The 24,281-nt window shown below is 43.1% G+C and overlaps 2 protein-coding genes across 5 annotated transcripts in view; one reads left to right on the plus strand and one right to left on the minus strand.

Moving 5' to 3' along the window:
* The window catches only part of brf1b (BRF1 general transcription factor IIIB subunit b), a 136,567-nt gene extending 132,505 nt beyond the window's left edge, over nt 1–4,062 (minus strand). The window contains exons 1-2 of one of the 2 annotated variants that reach the window (XM_023974222.1): nt 3,785–4,062; nt 3,167–3,375 (exon numbers count right to left, since the gene is read on the minus strand). In XM_023974222.1, the coding sequence (XP_023829990.1) occupies nt 3,167–3,350 (184 nt within the window). In that variant the 5' untranslated portion in view covers nt 3,351–3,375; nt 3,785–4,062. Of the gene's footprint in view, nt 1–3,166; nt 3,376–3,761 lie in introns of both variants that reach the window. The other variant, XM_023974221.1, reaches the window with a different exon arrangement.
* Nucleotides 4,063–4,304: 242 nt separating this feature from the next.
* xrcc3 (X-ray repair complementing defective repair in Chinese hamster cells 3) lies at nt 4,305–23,864 on the plus strand. 3 transcript variants are annotated; one of them, XM_023974328.2, is made up of 7 exons: nt 4,306–4,444; nt 16,911–17,048; nt 21,369–21,581; nt 21,856–22,010; nt 22,288–22,500; nt 22,894–22,940; nt 23,261–23,864. In XM_023974328.2, the coding sequence occupies exons 1-7, from the start codon at nt 4,426–4,428 to the stop codon at nt 23,541–23,543; spliced, it is 1,068 nt and encodes a 355-aa protein (XP_023830096.1). In that variant the 5' UTR covers nt 4,306–4,425; the 3' UTR covers nt 23,544–23,864. The 3 variants fall into 3 exon arrangements, with proteins under 3 accessions (XP_023830097.1, XP_023830096.1, XP_023830095.1); XM_023974327.2 differs by having other exon boundaries at nt 4,307–4,514; XM_023974329.1 differs by lacking the exon at nt 16,911–17,048 and having other exon boundaries at nt 4,305–4,514.
* Nucleotides 23,865–24,281: the final 417 nt, after the last annotated feature.

A 24,281-nucleotide genomic window follows, 5' to 3' on the forward strand; every position in this document is an offset into this window, starting at 1 on the left:
CCACAGATGATGCAATAGCCATCACACTGCCCTATCCCATCTGGACAAGAGGAATACCTGTGAGAATGCTGTTAATTGACTATAGCTCCGCAATCAACACCATAGTACCCTCCAAGCTCATTAAGCTTGAGGCCCTCCGTCTCAACCCCTCCCTGTGCAATTGACTTCCTGATGGGCTGCCCCCAGGTGGTGAAGGTAGGAAAAAACATMTTCGCWGAGCCTCAAAACTGGGGCCCCACAAGGGTGTGTTCAGCCCACTCCTTGACTCCCTGTTCACCCATGACTGCATGCCTCAACTCAACTGTCAAATTTGCAGACGACACAACAGTAGTAGGCTTGATTACCAACAATGACGAGACAGCCTACAGGGAGGAGGTGAATGCTCTCGGAGTGTGGTGTCAGGAAAACAACCTCTCACTCAACGTCAACAAAAGTCAGTTGTACACCTGAATGCATTCAACTGAAATGTGTCTTCCGCATTTAACCCAACTTTGAATCAAAGGTGCAGGGGGCAGAATGACAGATTTTTACCTTGTCAGCTCGGGGATTTGATCGAGCAACCTTTTCGGTTACTGGCCCAACGCTCTAACCACTAGGCTACCTGCCGCCCCTATCAAGAAAAAGGAGATGATCGTGAACTTCAGGAAACAATTTTAAGTTCCTCGGCATACACATCATGAACAAACTGAAATGGTCCACCCACACAGACAGTATGGTGAGGCGCAACAGCACCTCTTCATCCTCAGGAGGCTCAAGAAATTTGTTTTGTCGCCAAAAACCCTCAAACTTTTAGATGCACAATTGAGAGCATCCTGTCAGGTTGTAGGACTCACGTGTAGGCCGTTTCGTCGACATTATGGGTTTAGGAGATGTTCGAAATTACAAGATAATTTGGCCAACTTAATGTAAATTTGCCAAGCTGTTTTATGTACGTACACATAACTGCACGAGACGACAAAATGATAGCACAATTCGTAGCATGTTTTGATACAAGAAGCGGGAGTGAGTTTTTAGCGAATCAGAATGCAGAGCACAATGCACCAAAAAAATAATAAAATGCATTATGAAAATCCGCGAAATAGCGAATCCGCGATAAGTGAACCGCGAAGTGGCGAGGGATCACTGTATACTGTATTTTATACCATCTATTGCATCTTGCCTCTGTCATTGCCCATCCATATATTTATATATTCTTATTCCATTCCTTAGATGTGTGTATTAGGTAGTTGTGGAATTGTTAGCTATTGCTGCACTGTCAGAACTAGAAGCACAAGCATTTCGCTACACTCGCAATAACATCTGCTAACCATATGTATGTGACCAATTTGATTTAAGTTTCTTGTTCATTGTTCGGTGACGCTGTGGCGAAATCCTGCACGGAGCCTTCACCGTGCCCTGCCACTTTAAGAGCGCATCAGCAGTAAGGAAGGAGGAAATAAAGACAGCTCTTTCAGGTCTCGGGAGGAGCTCTTGGTTGGCGCGCCAGTTTGATTGTGTGTGCTATGCTGCAGAAGTTTTGTTTATTTTCAGCGTGTGTAGTTTATAAAGTATTTAACTCAATCATCGGTGTGACCGCTCTAGGTCGTGGTTGTTATCGTTTGGGACCGCGCCGGTTATGGATCGCATGGATTAGTAGCAACATTGTTGCGAAGCTTTGACATACAAACCATCGGACGGTCAGACAGTACACCGGCACGTCTGAAGACCACAGCTAAGATCTCTCTTGTTCTCTTTCTCTTCCCTCTATCGTTCCAGTGCTTTACCCTGTAACAGACTTTCTATTTTTGAAATGCACTTCCCATTGAAGTTCATTAGAGCTGGACTATTATTGCCCTGCCAGAAGTATTTGGGTGGACATTTTAGTTAAAAGGGAGGTTGCTTGCAAGTTGTGTATTGTTATTTGAACTGTATTGAGGTGGGGTGTACTAATGACATGTGGCTGAGAAGATTGTGGACATTTTTAAGGCCTTTGTTGTGACTATGACATACGCTCTGCACTCCTCCACTGGAAGATAATAAATATTACTGCAAATCCTCTGTTGATGGCTGGGTTCTTTCTTGTATGAAGTTGCTGTTCAATTGCTCTGCCATTATTATTGTATGAGGTATTCTGGGTGGGGTTACCCCTGTGCTGTGATGTGTGTATTCTCTTTTCTCTCCACTGGCTATCTGGTAAACAGGCTACACTCTAGGGAGTCTCTTCTGCTGATGTGTGTGGGTCTGGTAGTGGTACTCTATTCTATTTTCCTTTTGGCATGGTTAATACCTGCCTGGCGCCCGAACAAAATCTTTAACTTTACTTCTCTCTAATAAATACCGCTCCAATGCAAATGATTATTCTTTTTTTTAATCAGAAGTCTCCCGAATATTTTTTATATATGGATGTAGCTATGGACATGGGGCACATGCTGCTAGCAGGTAGTCATTGTACCAGAAGTTCTCAAACGCAGTCGCTATGGAATGCCCATAGACCTTGTCTTATTCATTAATCAGAGGTCTAATATTGGGCTAGTGGCATGATTGTAGACTTCAAAACCATATGCATATCATTCATTTAAAATTCCCATATGTATGATGTGCAATTATTTTTTATGATTGGCCTTACAGCAAGACCATAACACAATTAACTGAACTTAGAACAGTATCTTTCATTCCAACTTTGAGGGTGAACACTTCATAATGGGTTTGTGAAGACTTTATTATTGTTACTATTTCTCAAATCATAAGAAAACAGCATGGGGGTTATGAAACATTTAGCAAAGCCCACAAGATGTAGCCAAATGCTGATTTTTTTYCTTTTTTTCTTTTTTCCCCCTAAAGGCATGGATAGTCTATGATTTGTGAAACATTTATGTAGCATAGTGCTTATGATGTCATTATGCACTATATATACTTTTTGTTTAATCTAACTGCAAGGATTTCTTCCCAATACCATCAAGCTTATTTGAACAGTTGTCTTTCTATTTGTGAAGCACTTTTCTTAAATTGTCTGCTTAACATCGGAGACAAGTTTGCATGTAATATGGTGCATTTTCACATATGCAATATTTCTCTAAATATGGATTTTGGCTTTGGGCAGAGGATATTTGTGTAATACTGCATAGTGGTAAGCTCTATTTCTCTATTTTTTGTGATGCTGAAGTCTTATGCAATATGCAGGTCTCACCATCTGCTGAGACGAATTGCCCCACAGCTGACGAAATCCCACCACTGCCCTCCACGAATTGCACCTCGGACACGATGATGTTGTCCTCCAGCACAGACCCACAGCTCGTACATACTGCATTGCCCCGAGCCTGATCGAGGTCGATCTCGGAACAACCACAGTTCTTGCATATGCGGGAAGTCATGTCTGTGGTGTCCGCCCAAATAAACCTGTATCAAAAGAGGATAATTTGTCACTTCTGTGTAACGTTGGCTACATAATCGTATTTACACATTCCCCATGCAATGTGTTGATTACACCAGTAGACCACAATTGACAAGCCATCAATATATTGCTTTAGAGAAGATTTTGCAAGCAATTACTGAAATAGTTCAGACAACACATGTTTACATTACAGTAACGTGGGACATGTTTGCGCTCATTGTCACAACAGTACCAAAGTCAAGATAATCAGCTAGCTAACCCATTTAATGTGTAGCTAGCTACATTAGCAACTAGATATCACACACCCACTACTGTAATGTTAGTGCAGAAGGGGAGACATGCATGCCAAAATATATTTTCATTTAAGTTTCAAAGCCGAGATAGTACTTACTATCTTTATATATAGCAAGCTACCTGACGTTATTCAAAGTGTAATACCAGCGCGGTGTTAGCTAGTTCTTGTAATGGCGACAAAGAAATCCAGTACAGGAGGAAACACTTCAGATGCTATGGATACTTGGTTAACTCTTTTCTCATAGTAAAAAGACTGTGCATATGCTAAACGCTGGTTCTCAAAACATGTTCACGTGATACGATATGCCGTTTAAAAAGGTAATTGTTAGCTAATTTCATATCCCATTCGACGAGGTAGCTTATGTTTTGGTGTTTTGACTTTCGCAAAACCTACTCGGCATAAGCTAAACCAAATATTTTATTTTCAGGGTAAGGATGACAACTTCAGGATGAGTATATCATTGCATTTATTGAAACTATGTACACAGTATTCTTATTTATGTATCCCAATTATTATGTACACCGAAATATAATGAAATCACTTAACAGTTAGTAGCTATTGCTTTCAAAAAAAGTTTTTAAATGTACACCCCTAAATTTGTATTTAGTTCCTTCCAACACGAAACAGAGTGCGACGCGCTCTGTGATGACGATTTGTGGGCGGGTATTTCGCGCGCCAGTCCTCCAGTATTTTTGTTACCACAATAGTTAGCCAGCAAGCTGTTCACATTTTGCTTGCTGATGCCTCACAGAATGGCGAAATGTATCCCAGACTAAATGGTATGTATGGGAAATATGGATTGGGAACAATTGGAGCTCAACCCAAGGATTATAGCAGCCGTAAAGAAAGGTAAAAAATAAACGGACATTCGCTAGCTAGCCATAATTCGACTAGACGTTCATTAGCTAACTTTATATAACAGGTGGGACTAATCTTGGATGCTGATTGGTTAAAACCGCATTCCAGCCCGTGTCTATAATTAAGCAGTAAGGCCCGAGCGGTGTGTTATATTGCTAATATACCACGGCTAAGGGCTGTTTGTAATTACGAAGCTATGCGCGGAGTGCCTGGATACAGCCCTTAGCTGTGATATATTGGCCATATACCACAAACTCCAGAGGGGCCTTATTGCTATTATAAACTGGTTATCAAAGTAATTAGAGCAGTAAAATGAAATGGTTTTTTTCATACCCGTGATATACAGTCTGATATACCACAGCTGTCGGTCAATCAGCATTCAGGGCTCGAACCACCCAGTTGTATATTCCACAAGTTACCACGGGCTAAAGCTATGATGTTGAAATGCCTATTTATTCTGTTCCATCTCACTGTGCAATCCACTGTGATCAGCCCTGCCAGCCAATTTATACATTTGATTTCCACTATAAAAAGCATCTAGACGTTATCTCACATTTAATTTAGACTAGCATTTGATTTTCAATAGCAGAGATTTGTATAAACATTGCTGTCTGTCTCTGATATTTGCAACATTGTTTCAATATTGAAATTCGATATCCAGCTGTCCCATAGTAATGCACATGTCAGGACGAGACGGACAGGCATCTAGTCAGCCAGTCGAAATCATGAATCAGCTGGCAGCATTTTTATGGATGTATACATAGAAATGTCAAGAGAAAACAACAGGTGAAACGAAATGCAGTTGGTTTGATGTCTTTCCAGCTTCAGTTTGAAGTGATTGTGTTATTGGCTAGTTCCTCTGAACAAGTGTCCTGACGAGAAAGCATATTTTCTATGCCAGGAAAAATCGTACATCATTAGCTCATTGTTGTGTGTGTATCCAAATAAATGTCACTAGAAAACAGCTTAAACAAACGCAAATGCAGCTACTTTGCTGTTATTCTGGCGGCACTGTTTGACATGACTGGAATTTAGCCGTAGTTGGCTGGCTAGCAAGAAAGGGTTATAAGAATGTTGCCAGCCAGTATGGCAATGGAACATGTAGAACGAACAAAAGACTGGGTCGCGTCTGACAATCAAGCCGATAGAACGAATGATCAGCCGGCTTGGGTAGCAACCCTAGATTTGTGTCAGGACTATATCTTGTGGAAGGATGAAATAGTATGAATAAAGTAATCAAAATACTTTTTTTTTTTAATGAAAATATGTCAATCATTATTTCACTATGTTGGTAACCCATTGTATGAAAGTGATAATGCCCTTGAAGCTGGTGTTTGAAGGATATATTGGCACGGTTTGCTGATTAAACAGCATGATCATTACACAGGTGCACCTTGTGATTGGGACAATAAAAGGCCACTCTAAAATGTTCAGTTTTGTCACAACACAATGCCACAGATGTCTCAAGTTTTGAGGGAGCGTGCAATTGGCATGCTGACTGCAGGAATGTCCACCAGAGCTGTTTCCAGATAACTAAATGTTAATTTCTCAACCATAAGCTGCCTCCAACGTTGTTTCAGAGAATTTGTCGGTACGTCCAACCGCAGACACGTGTATCCACGCCAGCCCAGGACCTCCACATACGGATTCTTTACCAACAGGATAGTCTGACATGAGCCACCCAGACAGCTGATGAAACTGGGTTTGCTCGAAACAAAGAGTTTCTGAACAAACTGTCAAACAGTCTCCAAAAAAAACWAATCTGTGTGCTCATTGTCCTCACCTGACTGCAGGTCGGTGTCGTAACCGACTTCAGTGGGCAAATGCTCACCTTCGATGGCCTTCGGCACACTGGAGAAGTGTGCTCTTCACAGATGAATCTCAGTTTCAACTGTGCTAGGCAGATGGCAGACTGTGTATGGCGTCGTGTGGAAGCAAACGGTTTACTTATGTCAACGTTGTGAACAGAGTGCCCCATGGTGGGGTTATATGGTATGGGCAGGCAAAAGCTATGGGCCGCGAACACAATTGCAATTTGAACCAACAGAGTTAACGTGATGAAATCCTGAGTCCCATTGTGGTGCCATTCATCCACCGCCATCACCTCATGTTTCAGCATGATAATGCACGGCCCCATGTCGAAAGGATCTGTACACAATTCCTGGAAGCTGAAAATGTCTTAGTTCTTCCATGGCTTGCATATTCACCAGACATGCCACCCATTGAGCATATTTGGGATGCTCTGGATGTGACGTGTACGACAGCGTGTTCCAGTTCCCACCAATATCCAGCCACTTTGCACAGCCATTGAAGAGTTGGACAACATTCCACAGGTACCAATCGACAGCCTGATCAACTCTATGCGAAGGTGATATGTTGCGCTGCATGAGGCAAATTCTGGTCACACCAGATACTGACTGGTTTTCTGATCCACGCCCGTACTTTAAAATAAAAGATATCTGTGACCGACAGATGGAATACAGATATGCCAGTCATGTGAAATCCAKAGATTATGGCCTAATGAATTTATTTCAATTGACTGATTTCCTTTATATAACTGTAACTCTGTAAAATCTTTGAAATTGTTGCATGTTGCGTTATAAGTTGTGTTATTTGTCTTATGCATTTTGTATTTTACAGCATACTATGCCAGTACATTTGCATATATCATGTATGTGGACCCCCCTTCAAATTTCTGGATTCAGCTATTTCAGCCACACCCGTTGCTGACAGGTATATAAAATCGAGCACGCAGCCATCCAATCTTCATAGTCAAACATTGGCAGTAGAATGGCCTTACTGAAGAGCTCAATGACTTTCAACGTGGCACTGTCATAGGATGCCACCTTTCCAACAAGTCAGTTTGGCAAATTTCTGCCCTTGTACTGCTGCCCCGGTCAACTGTAAGTGTGGTTATTGTGAAGTGGAAACGTCTAGGAGCAACAACGTCTCAGCCGCGAAGTGGTAGCCCACACAAGCTTACAGAACGGGACTGCTGTGTGCTGAAGCACGTAAAAATCATCTGTCCTCAGTTGCAACWCTGCCTCTGGAAGCAATGTCAGCACAATAACTGTTCGTCGGGAGCTTCGTGAAAGGGGTTTCCATGCTAAGATCAGCATGTGCAATGCCATGCGTCAGCTGGAGTGGTGTAAAGCTCACTGTCATTGGACTCTGGAGGAGTGGAAACGTGTTCTCTGGAGTGATGAATCACGCTTCACCATCTGGCAGTCCAATGGACAAATCTGGGTTTGGCAGATGCAAGGTGAACGCTACCTGCCTGAATGCATAGTTCAACAAAAGTTTGTTGGAGGAGGAATAATGGTCTAAGGCTGTTTTTCATGGTTCGGGCTAGGCCCCTTAGTTCCAGTGAAGGGGAATCTTAACGCTACAGAATAGTGACATTCTAGATTCTGTGCTTCCAACTTTGGCAACAGTTTGGGGAAAGCCCTTTCCTGTTTCAGCATGACAATGCCCCGTGCACAAAGCGAGGTCCATACAGAAATGGTTTGTCGAGATCTGTTTGGAAGAACTTGACTGGCCTGCACAGAGCCCTGACCTCAACCCCATTAAACACCTTTGGGATGAATTGGAACGCCAACTGTGAGCCAGGCCTAATCGCTCAACATCCGTGCTCGACCTCACTAATGCTCTTGTGACTTAATGGAAGCAACTCTTGTGACTGAATGGAAGCAAGTCCTTGCAGCAATGTTCCAACATCTAGTGGAAAGCCTTCCCAGACGAGTAGAGGCTTTTATAGCAGCAAAGGGGGGAMAAACTCCATGTTAATGCCCATGATTTTGGAATGAGATGTTCGACGAGCAGGTGTCCACATACGTTTGGTCATGTAGTGTATAATATTCCATGAATACGAGGCCAGATTTAGCAAAGAAGCTATATAGCTAGCAACATACCCTTATTTTACAAGAACCTCTTCTCCTTCACCCGGTGCAGATCTTTATTGAATCGCTTATAATTTCTGCCAACTATATGAACAAGGTGAGATCTATTTCAATTCATGATGTCAGAATGTACTGCTGTATTAAAGCTACAATATCTAACCTTTTGGGCGACCGGAACAATTCACAGTGAAATGTGAGTTTTAAAGATCTGTCATTATCATTGAAAGCAAGTTTAAGAAGCTGTAGAGCTGTTCTATGTGCACTATTGCTATGCTTTCCATTAAGTTTATTTTTGACGTCGTTTACTTAAAGTTTTGTACACCAGCTTCAAAAAAGCTGAAAATACAATATTTTTGGTTATAGAAGAGTTATTTCACAGCGTTTTTAGATGGTACAATTATTCACAACATGATTCTTGCTTGTTTTGTCACAAACTGAAATTAGGCAAACATTAGAATTTTAGCAACCAGTAAATGGCGGAGCGATTTCCGCGTAGTGCATCTTTTAAAGCAATTCAGAACTAATTTGTTGACATGTTCTGTTGCAGATTCAAAGCCAGAAACTTATTGCAGAATATATCCATAATCATGAATGAATAAGTTTATTTAATTGACAAAAATGCACCTATTCATTGATCAAATCATGTCAAACACCCGAACTCCAACAAATACATTGTTTTAAAATAATCAAAATAGTAAACAATTTGTACGCCTTTAATACATAACATATGAATAGAAGTAAAATTATTAATTCATCAATGTCACAAACCTGGGAAGAGCACCATATGAACTTATTATTATTATCTGAGAGCGCACAGATTCTTCTGCTTTTCCATTTTGAGGAATTAGACCAGCACAAACAACAAAAGAAAGGGAATATTGAATGATCCCTAATGATCCATCGTATCTCCCAAAAACATTTTCAACATACATTCTTAAAATTATAGTCTAGAAACKAACRCTTTGGTTGTCTTCCTCTCAGGCTTCCATGTCTTCTCCCTGGACCTCCTCAATGTCCACCTCTTGAACATCAGACTGAGGCCTCATTTTCACTGTCACTTTCCAACCTTGTTGAGGATGGCTCGTTGTCAGGCTCAAAAAGCCTCAAATTTGCCCGGATGGCCACCAATTTTTCAAGCCTTGTATTGGTCAGCCTGTTGTGTACTTTGGTGTGTGTTCCCAAAGAGGGACCAGTTGCGCTCTGAGGCGGCTGATGTTGGTGGGATTTGGATGATGATGGAGGCAACCGGGGAAAGAGCCTCAGCTCCACCAGGTGGCTGATGAGATATGTTGGCACGACTGCCATATTGCATCTCCATCCCAAAGCCCTTGCTTGGAAGTGTACTTCGCCAGACTGCCAAGAACCTTCCCCTCGTCCAGGCCAAGGTGGTGAGACACGGTAGTGATGAAATCATAGGCCTTGTTGAGCTCTGCACCAGACAGGATGTTCTTGCCAGCATACTTGGGGTCCAATGGGCTTCAGGCAGAAGTCTTCACACTTTTTGATGTATTTCAGAAGTACAGTTTCATCTGCTTGGAGCAACAGTGAAGTGGGCAGGGCTGTACAGATTCTTTCTTTTACATCTGCAAGTAGAGTCTGAACATCAGACAGGATGGCATTGTCTCCCTCAATCTGTGCAATGGCTACTGCTATAGGTTTCAGGCTGCTTACCACTCTCTCCCAAAATACATCATCCAGGAGGATCCTCTTGATGGGGCTGTCCATATCGGTGTGATATGACCATTTCTTGGAGAGACTCCTTCCCCTCCAGGAGACTGTCAAACATGATGACAACACCACCCCCAACGGGTGTTGCTGGGCAGCTTCAATGTGGTGCTCTTATTCTTCTCACTTTGCTTGGTGTGGTAGATTGCTGCTATAACTTCACATACCTAACCATTTCCTTGGCGCTCTTGTTGAGTGTATCCATTGTTTTCAATGCCATGGTGTCCTTGAGGAGCAGATTCAATGCATGAGCAGCACAGCCAATGGGTGTGATGTGAGGGTAGGACTCCTCCACTTTAGACCAAGCAGCCTTCATTTTCGCAGCATTGTCTCTCATCAGTGCAAATACCTTCTGTGGTCCAAGGTCATTGATGACTGCTTTCAGCTCATCTGCAATTTAGAGCCCGGTGTGTCTGTTGTCCCTTGTGTCTTTGCTCTTGTAGAATACTGTTTGAGGGGTGGAGATTATGTAGTTAATTATTCCTTGCCCACAAACATTCGACCACCCATCAGAGATGATTGCAATTGAGTCTGCGGATGTCTCTATGGATTGCTTGACCTTCACTTTAACTCTGCATCCAGCAAATTTACATTTACATTTAATTCATTTAGCAGACCTCTTATCCAGAGCGACTTACAAATTGGTGCATTCACCTGTTATGATATCCAGTGGAACAACCACTTTACAATAGTGCATCTAACTCTTTTAAGTGGGGGGGGGGGGGTTAGAAGGATTACTTTATTCCTATCCTAGTATTCCTTAAGAGAGGTGGGGTTTCAGGTGTCTCCGGAAGGTGGGTGATTGACTCCGCTGACCTGGCGTCTGAGGGAGTTTGTTCCACCATTGGGGTGCCAGAGCAGCGAACATTTTTGACTGGGCTGAGCGGGAACTGTACTTCCTCAGAGGTAGGGAGGCGAGCAGGCCAGAGGTGGATGACGCAGGTGCCCTTGTTGTGGTGGTAGGGCCTGATCAGAGCCTGAAGGTACGGAGTGGCCGTTCCCCTCACAGCTCCGTAGGCAAGCCACCATGGTCTTGTAGCGGATGTCGACTTCAACTGGAAGCCAGTGGAGAGAGCGGAGGAGCGGGGTGACGTGAGAGAACTTGGGAAACGTTGAACCACCAGACGGGCTGCGGCGTTCTGGATGAGTTGTAGGGGTTTAATGGCACAGGCAGGGAGCCAGCCAACAGCGAGTTGCAGTAACATCCAGACGGGAGATGACACTGCGCTGGATTAGGACCTTGCGCCGCTTCCTGCGTGAGGCAGGGTCGTACTCTGCGAATGTTGTAGAACCTACAGGAACGGGTCACCGCTTGATGTTAGTTGAGAACGAGCAGGGTGTTTGTCCAGGATCACGCCAAGGTTCTTAGCACTCTGGGAGGAGGACACAATGGAGTTGTCAACCGTGATGGCGAGATCATGGATACGGGCAGTCCTTCCCCGGGAGGAAGAGCAGCGTCGCTCTTGCCGAGGTTCAGCTTGAGGTGGTGATCCGGTTCATCCACACTGGATATGTCTGCCAGACATGCAGAGATGCGATTCACCACCTGGTTTAATCAGAGGGGGGAAAGGAGAAGATTAATTGTGTGTCGTCTGCATAGCAATGATAGGAGAGACCATGTGAGGATATGACAGAGCCAAGTGACTTGTGTGGTATAGCGAGAAATAGGAGAGGGCCTAGAACAGAGCCCTGGGGACACCTAGTGGTAGAGAGCACGTGGTGCGGAGACAGATTCTCGCCACGCCACCTGGTAGGAGCGACCTGTCAGGTAGGACGCAATCCAAGCATGGGCCGCGCCGGAGATGGCCCAGCTCGGAGAGTGGAGAGGAGGATCTGATGGTTCACAGTATCAAAGGCAGCCGATAGGTCTAGAAGGATGGAGAGGCAGAGGAAGAGAGTTAGCTTTAGCAGTGCGAAGCGCCTCCGTGACACAGAGAAGAGCAGTCTGCAGCTTGAATGACTAGTCTTGAACCTGACTGATTTGGATCAAGAAGGTCATTCTGAGAGAGATAGCAGGAGAGCTGGCCAAGGACGGCACGTTCAAGAGTTTTGGAGAGAAAAGAAAGAAGGGATACTGGTCTGTAGTGTTGACATCGGAGGATCGAGTAGTTTTTGAGAAGGGGTGCAACTCTCGCTCTCTTGAAGACGGAAGGGACGTAGCCAGCGGTCAAGGATGAGTTGATGAGCGAGGTGAGGTAAGGGAGAAGGTCTCCGGAAATGGTCTGGAGAAGAGAGTAGATAAATAGTTAATTTGTACAGATAGTACAAATGAGTAGATAAAGCATGTCTGGTTGGAGAGGTTTATGCTGGGCGAAGAACATTCAGAAACCTCTTCCAATACACATTGCCTGTCAGCATCAGAGGTGAACCAGTKGCATACACAGTTCGAGCAAGACATTTATCAGCATTTCTCTGACTACATTSCTCCATTGAGTCAAAAAACATATGATTCCAGGAGGACCATGAGCTGTTGCTATCAATAAGGTGTCTGGTTCATAATCTTCACCTTGATTAGAAGGACTTTTGTCAGAGGTTGCTTACTGTGGCACTGATGGAACTTTATGCACTTGGCCAGATGATTCTGCATCTGTGTTGCATTCTTCACATATGATTTGGCACAGTATTTGCCAATGTACACAGCTTTTCCTTCTACATTAGCTGCAGTAAAATGTCTCCACACATCAGATAGTCCCTGTGGCATTTTCCTGTAAAGATAATTTTTTTAAATAGTAAAAAAACAACTTACAATTCCATGTACAGATAAATAGTTAAGCAGTTAGATTAAACAACTCCTTTGTAAGATACATGTTTTAAAATGAAACATGTATGGAAACAGGTGAATTAACACTCAGTTAGCAGGCTCAAGCTAGCTAAAACCCACATGGTAGCAAAGACTAACTAGCAGAAATTGTTAACAAGGTAGAAATAATTTAAACACACTTTGCTGTAGGCTACTATTTACTAGTAACACAAAATAATGTATGTCATGTAAAATATATATTCACCCCACCCAGTATTGTAATCAAAACTTACCAGAAAGCATGTAGTCCTTGGCTCAGACAGTGTAGTAGTGTGGGCTCAATAGCATCTCATTAGTGTGCAAGATCTTGAGGATCAGCTGTACATGTGATGGAAGAATGCACTGTACATGCAGAGGGCTGCAATTCCTTTGAATTAGGAATAGTTTAACCAAAATATGCCACAAGACCTAGAATTGCCTTGTGTATCCCACAAAAGAGGTTAACTGTTAGCGTATAACTTTCTTTTATGAATTTAAGAAAGATTCCCATGAAAAATTTCCGAAAGTTTCCGACCCTTTGCAACCCTAGAAAAAAAGGTAGCAAAAACAGTACACCACAACACTTTTAAACATGTTACTGAGTCTAGAGGTTATCAAATCAGGAGAAGAACAAGTGAAGGAAGCAGCATAGGGAAAATGGGTGAAGGTAGGGTGGGTTTATAGAGATAAGTTTGAGAGTTCCAAGATGTCTGAAGTTGGGGGGGGCATAAAAGGCATACAACTTAATTATTGATGACAACATGGTGGTTTACATTTATGTCTACTGTGTGTGAATGATGGAAGAATCTTACCCCAGCTGTAGGTCAATTGTTTGTGGTAATTTAGGCCTGCACATCAACCAGTACTGGGACCATTGGAGATTTGGAGTGCTTGCTCTCAAAATGCTGTTTGAATGTCTTTGGGTCTGCATCTATAAAGAGATCAGATGGAGTGCTTCACAGTGCCCAAAGTTGAGGGACCATGGGCATAAAAGGCACAGTGTGGAATAAGGGGTAGCTTGAGGGGTGGTTGGCTTTCATGGCATCAGTCAACAAGTTCAACTTGAGAGTGGMGCATGCATTATATATCAATACCCCCCTCCACCAATCCAGATCTGAATGGCAGGAGTGTGTATAAGCTTTTGTTCCAGCCCAGCCCATACCTGATTACAAATAGCCTATTGCCATGATTCAGTATGCTGATTATTTAAGTCCGGTGTTCGAGCTGGGCTGGGACAAAATTCGTCACACACATCTGGTCTTCAGGACTTCCTGCAATGACTGAAACAGACTAGAGCAGGAGAATAGCGTTTCAAGTTGAAACCGCTTACTTAGTTGAGAGGTGGCAAGACTCAGGCACACCCACTGGTTCTGGAATAGAGAAGGATCAAATAAGGTTTCCAATTTGGCATCAATAACATGACAGTAATTCTACCTAAAAAGCAAATGTTTTGAGTACCAATTAATTTAAAAAAACACTAGCAGGTAGGACTAAACAAGGTTGCATAACTTTGCCTACTAGCTATACTAATGATCTGCTGACCAGAGCGTTATAGCAAACATATCAATGTTTTCCCGCAGTAAAGTAAGCACACTGTTGACTAGTGAGGATGCTGAAACCTATCAAAGCCAGACTAAAATAATACAGCTAGCTAGGGTAGTTACAAGTCAAGTAGTACTTGAAGTAGAATGTCCCACCCCTCACCCAGACACAAACCAACATTATCAAGAACGCCTAGCCCTAGCTTCACCATTTAAGTTAACTAGCAAGCTAGACTGTTGGTTTATAAAAGCCAAAGAAGGTTCTCATGCATTTAAATGACTAGACAAGTAGATGGCTAATGTAGCCATCTAGCCAGGCTAATGTTGCTAATTATCTGACTATGAGCTAGCTAGCTAGATTACAGGCATATTTAATTGTCCTTTAAAAAAAATCCTTAGCCAATTTATTAATACATTTAGCTAACATTAGATAGTTAATCCAGAGATTCTTACCTTTGTCGAATCGAGGCAGTCTTGTCCAGGTCATCATGGCCCTGGTGAGGTGACGTGAAGTTTGAGACAGGCATTTGTAGTGCTGTATGATAGCAGCTAATTAGCATTTCATTTCAGGGGGTAAATACAGGCGAATATATTGATAAGTCACCTTGTCTGAGAGAGATGTACATGGTTATGAATACATCACGCCAGGGTAAGCCTACACGATACACAGCCATTATTTGAAGTGTTTCTAAAATTCACAATGGATAAAACGAGTGGTGGAAAAACGATTGGAACCATTTCCGTGTTTGACCGTTAAGTTTTATGGGTGTTATGACTCATACTGTGGTAGGCTATTACCATGAGCCCATCCTCTCCAATTAAGGTCCCACCAACCTCCTGTGTTGTATTGCCATATGACATGGAAACTTAGCAAATGTTATACCCCTTGACTTATTCCACATTTTGTTGTGTTAAACTGAATTCAAAATTGATGAAATAGTTTTCTTTTAATATATCACCCATCTACAAACAATATCCCATAATGACAAAGTGAAAACCATGTTTTGGGATTTTTTTGGCTAATTTATTGAAAATTAAATATAGAAATATCTTATTTACATAAGTATTCACAACTGAGTCAATATTTTGTAGAAGCACCTTTGGCAGAAATTATAGCTGTGAGTCTTTCTGGGTAGGTCTCAAAGAGCTTTCCACTCCTGGATTGTGCAACATTTGCTATTATTCTTTTCAAAATTCAAATTGGTTGTTGATCATTGCTAGACAACCATTTTCAGGTCTTGACAGATTTTCAAATGGATTTAAGTTACAACTTTAACTYGGCCACTCAGGAACATTCACTGTCTTCTTGGTAAGCAACTGTAGTGTAGATTTGGCCTTGTGTTTTAGGTTATTGTCCTGCTTAAAGGTGAATTAATCTCCCAGTGTCTGGTGGCAATCAGACAACCAGGTTTTCTATTAGGATTTTGCCTGTGCTTAGCTCCATTCTGTTTGTTTTTTTTATCTCAAACTCACCAGTTCTTAACGATTAAAAGCATACCCATAACATGATGCAGCCATCACTATGCTTGAAAATATGGAGAGTGCTCCTCAGTAATATGTTTGGAGCATATCCAATACAACACTTTGTATTCAGGCCAAAAAGGGAATTGCTTTGCCACATTTTTGGCAGTATTACTTTAGTGCCTTGTTACAAACAGAATGTAGGTTTAGGAATATTTTTGTTCTGTACAGGCTTCCTTTTCACTCTCAATTAGGTTAGTATTGTAACTACAGTTTTCTCCTATCACATTCAACTCTAACTGTTTTAAAGTCACCATTGGCCTCATTGTGAAATCCCTGAGCTGTTTCTTTCTGCAGCAACTGAGTTAGGAAGGACACCTGTATCTTTGTAGTGAGTGGGTATATTGATACACCATCCAAAGTGTAATTAATAACTTCACCATGCTCAAATGGATATTCAATGTCTGCATTTTTTTCTCCCATTTACCAATAGGTGCCCTTTGCGAAGCATTGGTAAACCTCCCTTGTCTTTGTGGTTGAATCTGTGTTGAAATTCACTGCTCCACTGAGGGACCTTACAGATAATTGTATGTGTGGGGTACAGAGATGAGGTAGTCATTAAAAAAGAATGTTAAACACTATTATTGCACACAGTGAGTCCATGCAACTTATTATGTGACTTGTTAAGCACATGTTTACTCCTGAACTTATTTAGGCTTGCCAGAAGAAAGGGGTTGAATACTGGACTCAAAACATTTTAGCTATTCATTTTTTATTAATATACGGGTGTGTAGGCCAGTGACAAAAAATCTAAATGTAATCCATTTTAAATTCAGGCTGTAATACAAAACATTTGGAAAAAGTCAACAGGTGTGTATACCATCTGAAGGCACTGTATCTACAACATTTCGCTTTCAACGTTGTGGTGTTAAAATGTATGCTGTAGGTGCATCTGCTCATTATTTATTTATGTTGATCTTAGCTAATGTGAAATCAGCGAGGGAGATTCTCAGTCTCTCGGGTCCGGATCTACAACGACTCACCCACCTGTCAAAGTCAGACGTGCAACACCTGCACATAGCTGTTGCTGTCTCTTACCGCAGACATTCGCCTGTAACAGGTAGGTGTGCTCTATTCTATTGCAGGGTTCTCCAACTCCAAACATGGAGAGCTACTGGGTGTGCAGAGTTTGATTCCAGCCCAGCACTAACACACCAACTAGCTAGCTACGTTTAGACGGGTGTTTTAGTGCTGGCTAGACTAACCCTTTAAAGCCCGATGTCTCATATACACAGAGTCCCRTGTGGCTCAGTTGGTGGAGCATGGCACTTGCAATGCCAGGGTTGTGGGTTCGATCCCCATGGGGGACCAGTACAAACAAAATATGAAAAGGTATGCACTCACTGTACTGTATGTCGCTCTGGATAAGAGCGTCTGCTAAATAACTCAAATGTAAATGTAAGTTATGTCACATCATTTGAGGGGTATCCTACAAAGCAAGCTAGATGTACTCTGGGTTTTCTAAAGCTAACCAGGTTCAGCTTCACATTCCATCTCAGGCTTAATCTGTACTACAACGGTGGATATTGCTCGCCTTCTAAAGCCTCATTCACATTACAAATAAGCACTCCGTTACGTTGCGCCAGATRTCATGCATTTCAATGGGGACGTCCACAACGGAATGGAATCGCAACACTACCTTGCTGTTGGAAGACTTCATTGCGAGATAKACACTGCATTATTTCAAACTCGAAGGAAGTTACCAAACCACAGTGATGACTTTATAGGATAGCTAGCAACTTGTGAACAATTACCCATTCCTATAAGTGAGTACTATTTGAATGGTAATGTTAAATAWTACACATTGGCTGTTAAGCCAGTTATATTATGACTGTTGCCTCCCGTTTTAAATAAACTCAGCAAAAAAAGAAACGTTGTCTCACTGTCAACTGCGTTTATTTTCAGCAAACTTAACATGTGTAAATATTTGTATGAACATAAGATTCAACAACTGAGACATAAACTGAATAAGTTCCACAGACATGTGACTAACAGAAATTGAATAATGTGTCCCTGAACAAAGGGGGGGGTCAAAATCAAAAGTAACAGTCAGTATCTGGTGTGGCCACCAGCTGCATTAAGTACTGCAGTGCATTTCCTCCTCATGGACTGCACCAGATTTGCCAGTTCTTGCTGTGAGTTGTTAGCCCACTCTTCCACCAAGGCACCTGCAAGTTCCTGGACAATTCTGGGGGGAATGGCCCTAGCTCTCACCCTCCGATCCAACAGGTCCCAGACGTGCTCAATGGGATTTAGATCCGGGCTCTTCGCTGGCCATGGCAGAACACTGACATTCCTGTCGTGCAGGAAATCACACACAAAACGAGCAGTATGGCTGGTGGCATTGTCATGCTGGAGGGTCATGTCAGGATGAGCATGCAGGAAGGGTACCACATGAGGGAAGAGGATGTCTTCCCTGTAACGCACAGCGTTGAGATTGCCCGCAATGACAACAAGCTCAGTCCGATGATGCTGTGATACACCGCCCCAGACCATGACGGACCCTCCACCTCCAAATCGATCCCGCTYCAGAATACAAGCCTCGGTGTAACACTCATTCCTTCGACGATAAACGCGAATCCGACCATCACCCCTGGCAATGAAGAGCACTTTTTGACAGTCCTGTCTGGTCCAGCGACGGTGGGCTTATGCCCATAGGCGACATTGTTGCCAGTGATGTCTGKTGAGGACCTGCCTTACAACAGGCCTACAAKCCCTCAGCCCAGCCTATTGAGGACAGTCTGAGCACTGATGGAGGGATTGTGCATTCCTGGTGTAACTCGGGCAGTTGTTGTTGCCATCCTGTACCTGTCCCTCAGTTGTGATGTTCAGATGTACCGATCCTGTGCAGGTGTTGTTACACATGGTCTGGCACTCCGAGGATGCTCAGCTGTCTGTCCTGTCTCCCTGTAGCACTGTCTTAGGTGTCTCACAGTACAGACATTGCAATTTATTGCCTTGGCCACATCCCCATTGCCTCCTTGCAGCATGCCTAAGGCACGTTCACGCAGATGAGCAGGGACCCTGGGCATCTTTCTTTTGGTGTTTTTCAGAGTCAGTAGAAAGGCCTCTTTAGTGTCCTAAGCTTTTATAACTGTGACCTTAATTGCCTACCGTCTGTTAGCTGTTAGTGTCTTGACCGTTCCAGAGGTGCATGTTCATTAATTGTTTATGGTTCATTGAACAAGCATGGGAAACAGTGTTTAAACCCTTTACAATGAAGATCTCTGACGTTAATTTGTAAAAATCCAAATATCTTTGAAAGACAGGGTCCTGAAAAGGGGACGTTTCTTTTTTTTTTTGCTGAGTTTGTGATGGTAATGCCGGTTGTTTTTAATGATAATAATTAGGTCGAGGTCGCTAGCTAGTGATATCGTCAACCTAGCTTTTAGCTAGCTAACGTTAGATATCTGCTCTGCAGTGCAAGCTAGCTTGACTTGCTATGAAGTTAGAGAAACAAGTTGAGGGAAAAAGTAACTAAACAAAATGTTTTATCACCTGTAACGATATATTTGTCTTGAATGAAAAGGTCATTTTTGCAATCTCCCAAAATAAATGCGATCTCAGAGACAGGCTCTCCTCCATCTTGCGTTACAAACACCACACTTGTCTATTCAGTAGCGGGGCAAGTGTAATGAAATTCATCACAATATAAATGGGGCATAATTATCAGACTTGTAACTGCGCGTACGTGTCTCACATGGCTAGTCGAACGCCAAACTCTKCATTGAGACAATGGTGGAACATCAATCCATGGGCGAGTCAGTGCCACATTTTAACTTGTGCAATGCATAGTCACTTGAAATGTGACCGGCATTAAGTGATGCAAACCATACATTTGCATAGATGTTTTTGTACAGCAAAATCATGTCAACATGCATTCGAAAAGTATTCAGACCCCTTTACTTTTCAACATTTTCTTACGTTACAGCCCTATTCAAAAAATGTACTCCTCAATCTACACACAATACCCCATAATGACAATGCGAAAACAGGTTTTTAGAAATACCAAACAAAACCTTATTTGCATAAGTATTCAGACCCTTTTTGTTATGAGACTCGAAATTGAGCTCAGGTGCATCCTGTTTCCATTGATCATCCTTGATGTTTCTACAACTTTATTGGAGTCCACCTGTGGTAATTTCAATTGATTGGACATGATTTGGAAAGGCGCACACCTGTCTATATAAGGTCCCACGGTTAACAGTGCATGTCAGAGCAAAAACCAAGCCATGAGGTTGAAGGAATTGTCYGTAGAGCTCYGAGACAGGATTGTGTCAAGGCACAGATCTGGGGAAGGGTACCAAAACATTTCTTCAGCATTGAAGGTCCCCATGAACACAGTGGCCTCCATCATTCTTAAATGGAAGAAGTGTGGTACCACCACCACTCTTCCTAGAGCTGGCCGCCCGGTCAAACTGAGCAATCTGGGCAGAAGGGCCTTGGTCAGGGAGGTGACCAAGAACCAGATGGTCACTCTGGCAGAGCTCCAGAGTTCATATGTGGAGACTGGAGAACCTTCCAGGACAACCATCTTTGCAGCACTCCACCAATCAGGCCTTTTATTGTAGAGTGGCCAGATGGAAGCCACTCCTCAGTAAAAGGCACATGACAGCCCACTTGGAGTGTGCCAAAAGGCACTTTTTAAAGGATTCTTAGAGCATGAGAAACAAGATTCTCTGGTCTGACGAAACCAAGATTGAACTCCTTGGCCTGAATGTCAAGCGTCACATCTGGAGGAAACCTGTCAACATCTCTACGGTGAAGCAATGGTGGTGGCAACATTCTGTTGGGATGTTTTTATTTTTAGGCGCATGTGYGAGTAAAATGGTCCCACTGTATAGCCCTGAAATTCTCACAAAGAGACGATGAAGGGGCATCATGCTCTCCTCCTCCATGTAAAGAAGTTTGACTGCAGCCAACCACTGCGCACAAAACACACTGCCAACAGGTACCGGGAGGTGGGACAGAGCAGATTGTCAAACCAGCAGTGTTTCCCTGTCATTGCTCGCCTTGCGACTGACAGGCGCCTGTTCAATCAATAGATTGCTAGAAGATGCATATCGTTCATTCTAGTGAAAGAGGGCAGGGCAGACTTTTTTTCTGACTAGCGAATGGAAAAGTAGCCTAGTTTAAAAAGAAACTGGTTGGTAACACTGGTTGAGTCCAAAACAGGAGGTTTAAAAAGTCCTCTGCAGTCCTCTGCAGCATTGCATTAATTAACAAAAGCCTGCACACCCAGTAACTCACCAGAATTGGAGATGCACTCTACCACTGTATTCAGCCACCCGGAARTGATTGTAGCCTAGGCTTTACAATCCTAGGCTCAAACAAGTTATAGTCTATTATTCAAACTAACGGATTGTTTGTTTTCACACAGCCTTACAAGTGCACCGTGGAGAGTGTCCCTCTTTGGAACCTGGGCACAAGCTAAGTTTGGCTTGCCCCGTTCTGGACGCTCTACTGCGAGGTGGTGTACCGTTGAGCGGCATCACAGAACTGGCAGGGGAGAGCAGTGCAGGAAAGACCCAGTTTGGCTTGCAGCTGTGTCTTTCTGTGCAGTACCCACTGGCRTATGGAGGGCTCAATTCAGGTGACCTAATGGATAAAATGGACTGAATCGGGGAGGGACAAACTGGACTAGCCTGTCCAATAAGGAACACAAATGTTTATTTGTTGCAAAACATTTTAAAACGTTTTCCATTGCATGCCCTAATAAATGCGACCCAGCTCTTTGTTGCCAGTGTTTTGTCCTGATGTTCTGCCCTTAAACCGTATTTTCTAAATATTGTAACTTTTTCATTATTGGCAGATAGTGAGGCTTATGGCATGATATTTTGTATGTGCATGTGTCTTTACACCTGCAGGAGCTGTGTATATTTGCACAGAAGACTCGTTTCCCATCAAGCGTCTGCGGCAGCTCATTACCCAGCAGGCTCGGCTGCGGCCAGAGCTTCCCCAGGATTTGATACGGAGCATCCGTTTCAGCGACAACATCTATATAGAGCATGCTGCCGATCTGGTAAGACTGGTGCAACAGACACCTACTTTAGTGGAGAATTCCTATAAAACATGGAATTTGCTTTCCAGGCGTAGATATGTAGTTGGGTTATGTTCCCATTTTATTGCAGAAATAAAAGATACAAAAGATTTTGGTTCAAACATGATGAGCATTCCATAAGCTGTTCTAGTGAGACTGTAAGAACCGTATGCTCTGTCCTCAAACCTGTGCTAATACTTTCTGGTCACCTGTGCTTCCTAATATACATATGACTAGTGTTTCTGTGCTCTCCCAACAGGGTGCACTGCAGGCCTGCGTGTCCCAGCGGGTGCCCATTCTGCTCTCCCGGGGCCTTGTTCGGCTGGTGGTGGTGGACTCAGTGGCGGCCCTGTTCCGCAGCGAGTTCCAGGCGGACGAGGGCATCGAGAGAGCCCGCCACATGCTGGCCTTTGCCGCCACTCTCCACCGCCTGAGTCACAACTACAGTACCCCGGTGCTGTGCATCAACCAGGTAGGGAAGAGCCTTAACTACTCAGCAGACCCGGGTCAAATGCACTATATCAGACTATTTAGGTTTTCCTGGTACTAGTAGGGAAACACTGGAATAGTTCCAAAAGTGCAAACTCGAGTATATACGTAAACTTCCGAGTATTTCACCCAGGTCTGCTGCTAAACATGCATGTCAGATGATGTATTATTATTCTTGGCTCACTTGAAAAGGATGTGTTAATCTCAATGTGACTTTGCTGTTTTAAATAAAGGATCAATAAAATGAATAATGTTGGATATGTTCTATTGATATTGTATAATGTAATTATGTTATAGTAGCCTGACCCTATAGATAAACAAAAGCAAGCAGTATGTTCAGAATAATGTAATGAGTTATTGCACCGTACCTCTTCAGGTGACAGATGTAATGGATGGGCCAGATCCAGCACACTGTAACTTTGGGTAAGCTGTTTGAGTCTCCTGATATATTTACTAGCATAGAGCGATACGAGTATAGGGGTGTGTGTGTCTTTGTGTAGTAGTAGTAATAATTAGGTGGGTGCTTACATTTGTCCTATTTCACAGATGTAGAAGTGTGTATTAATACGTGTGAATTGGAAAAAGTGGTGTTTGCATACCCCACTCCCCCTGAGACGTACGTACGTGTGTGTGTGTGTGTGTGTGTGTGTGTGTGTGTGTGTGTGTGTGTGTGTGTGTGTGTGTGTGTGTGTGCTGTCTCTTATACACATCTAGATGTGTATAAGAGACAGCTTCTTTCCCAGGTTGGTGGACAATAAGGTGCTGCCCGCCCTGGGCATGGCCTGGGCCAACCAGGTGATGGTGAGGCTGATGCTGCTCCGCCTCCCAGGCTGTGTGGGCATCGGGGAGCAGGGCGGTACCAGCGCCCCTCGCAGGCTGGAGGTGGTGTTCGCCCCTCACCTCCCCAGAGCCAGCTGCCTGTGTGGTGTGTGGGAGGAAGGAGTGAGAGGGCTGCCAAACAGACCCCGGTCCGTCACCAAGAGACTTGAAACCACAGGCGAATTGGGCCTGAACGATGGTACCTAAATCCAACAGACTTTTACAGTTGCAGGATACAGAAAAGTGTTTTTGCAATAGCACTATTGCAAAAACTAACTCTTTATCCACAATGTGCGTGTGTGTACGGCTGTGTGTCTTTGTATGTCACTGTGTGTGTCCTGCAAAAAAAAGTTATTTTTATATGGCTCAATAACTGGAAGTCTATGGGAACAGCTAGCATATCATTGTGCGAGCACTAGCAGCAATAGAAACCCCCTTACCCTTGCCACCACTGCTGGGGGAAAAATCCTAGGGGGATCTCTCCTGTGATCTATCTACTTTGACAAATAAATCATATTTTATTCAGTACTTCCTTGCCTGGGTAATTCATTTTTAAGCTTAATACAGATTTAWTAGACTATCAATATAGTATATAGACATGTACATTTGGTCTGATTCTCTGATAAATTAGGCTTAACTGTGCTGTTCCACTGTTACAAATACAGGTAACTGCCAAAATAATGCATCTTAATAGGGCAATGGGCCACCACGAGCCAGAACCGCTTCAATGCACCTTGGCAAAGATTCTACAATCTGCCCGGAACTCTATTGGAGGGATACCCTTCTTCAACAAGAAATTCCATCATTTGGTGTTTTGTTGTTGATGGTGGTGAAAAACGCTGTCCGTGTCCAAATACCCATACTAGCGTACAATGTACTTAAAATGCATAGTATGTACTCCTCTTCTCATACTATTTATGATGTAATGTTTTGTAAAAAGTATGC

Source organism: Salvelinus sp. IW2-2015, linkage group LG28 (genome assembly GCF_002910315.2).
Source record: "Salvelinus sp. IW2-2015 linkage group LG28, ASM291031v2, whole genome shotgun sequence".
NCBI lineage: Eukaryota > Metazoa > Chordata > Actinopteri > Salmoniformes > Salmonidae > Salvelinus > Salvelinus sp. IW2-2015.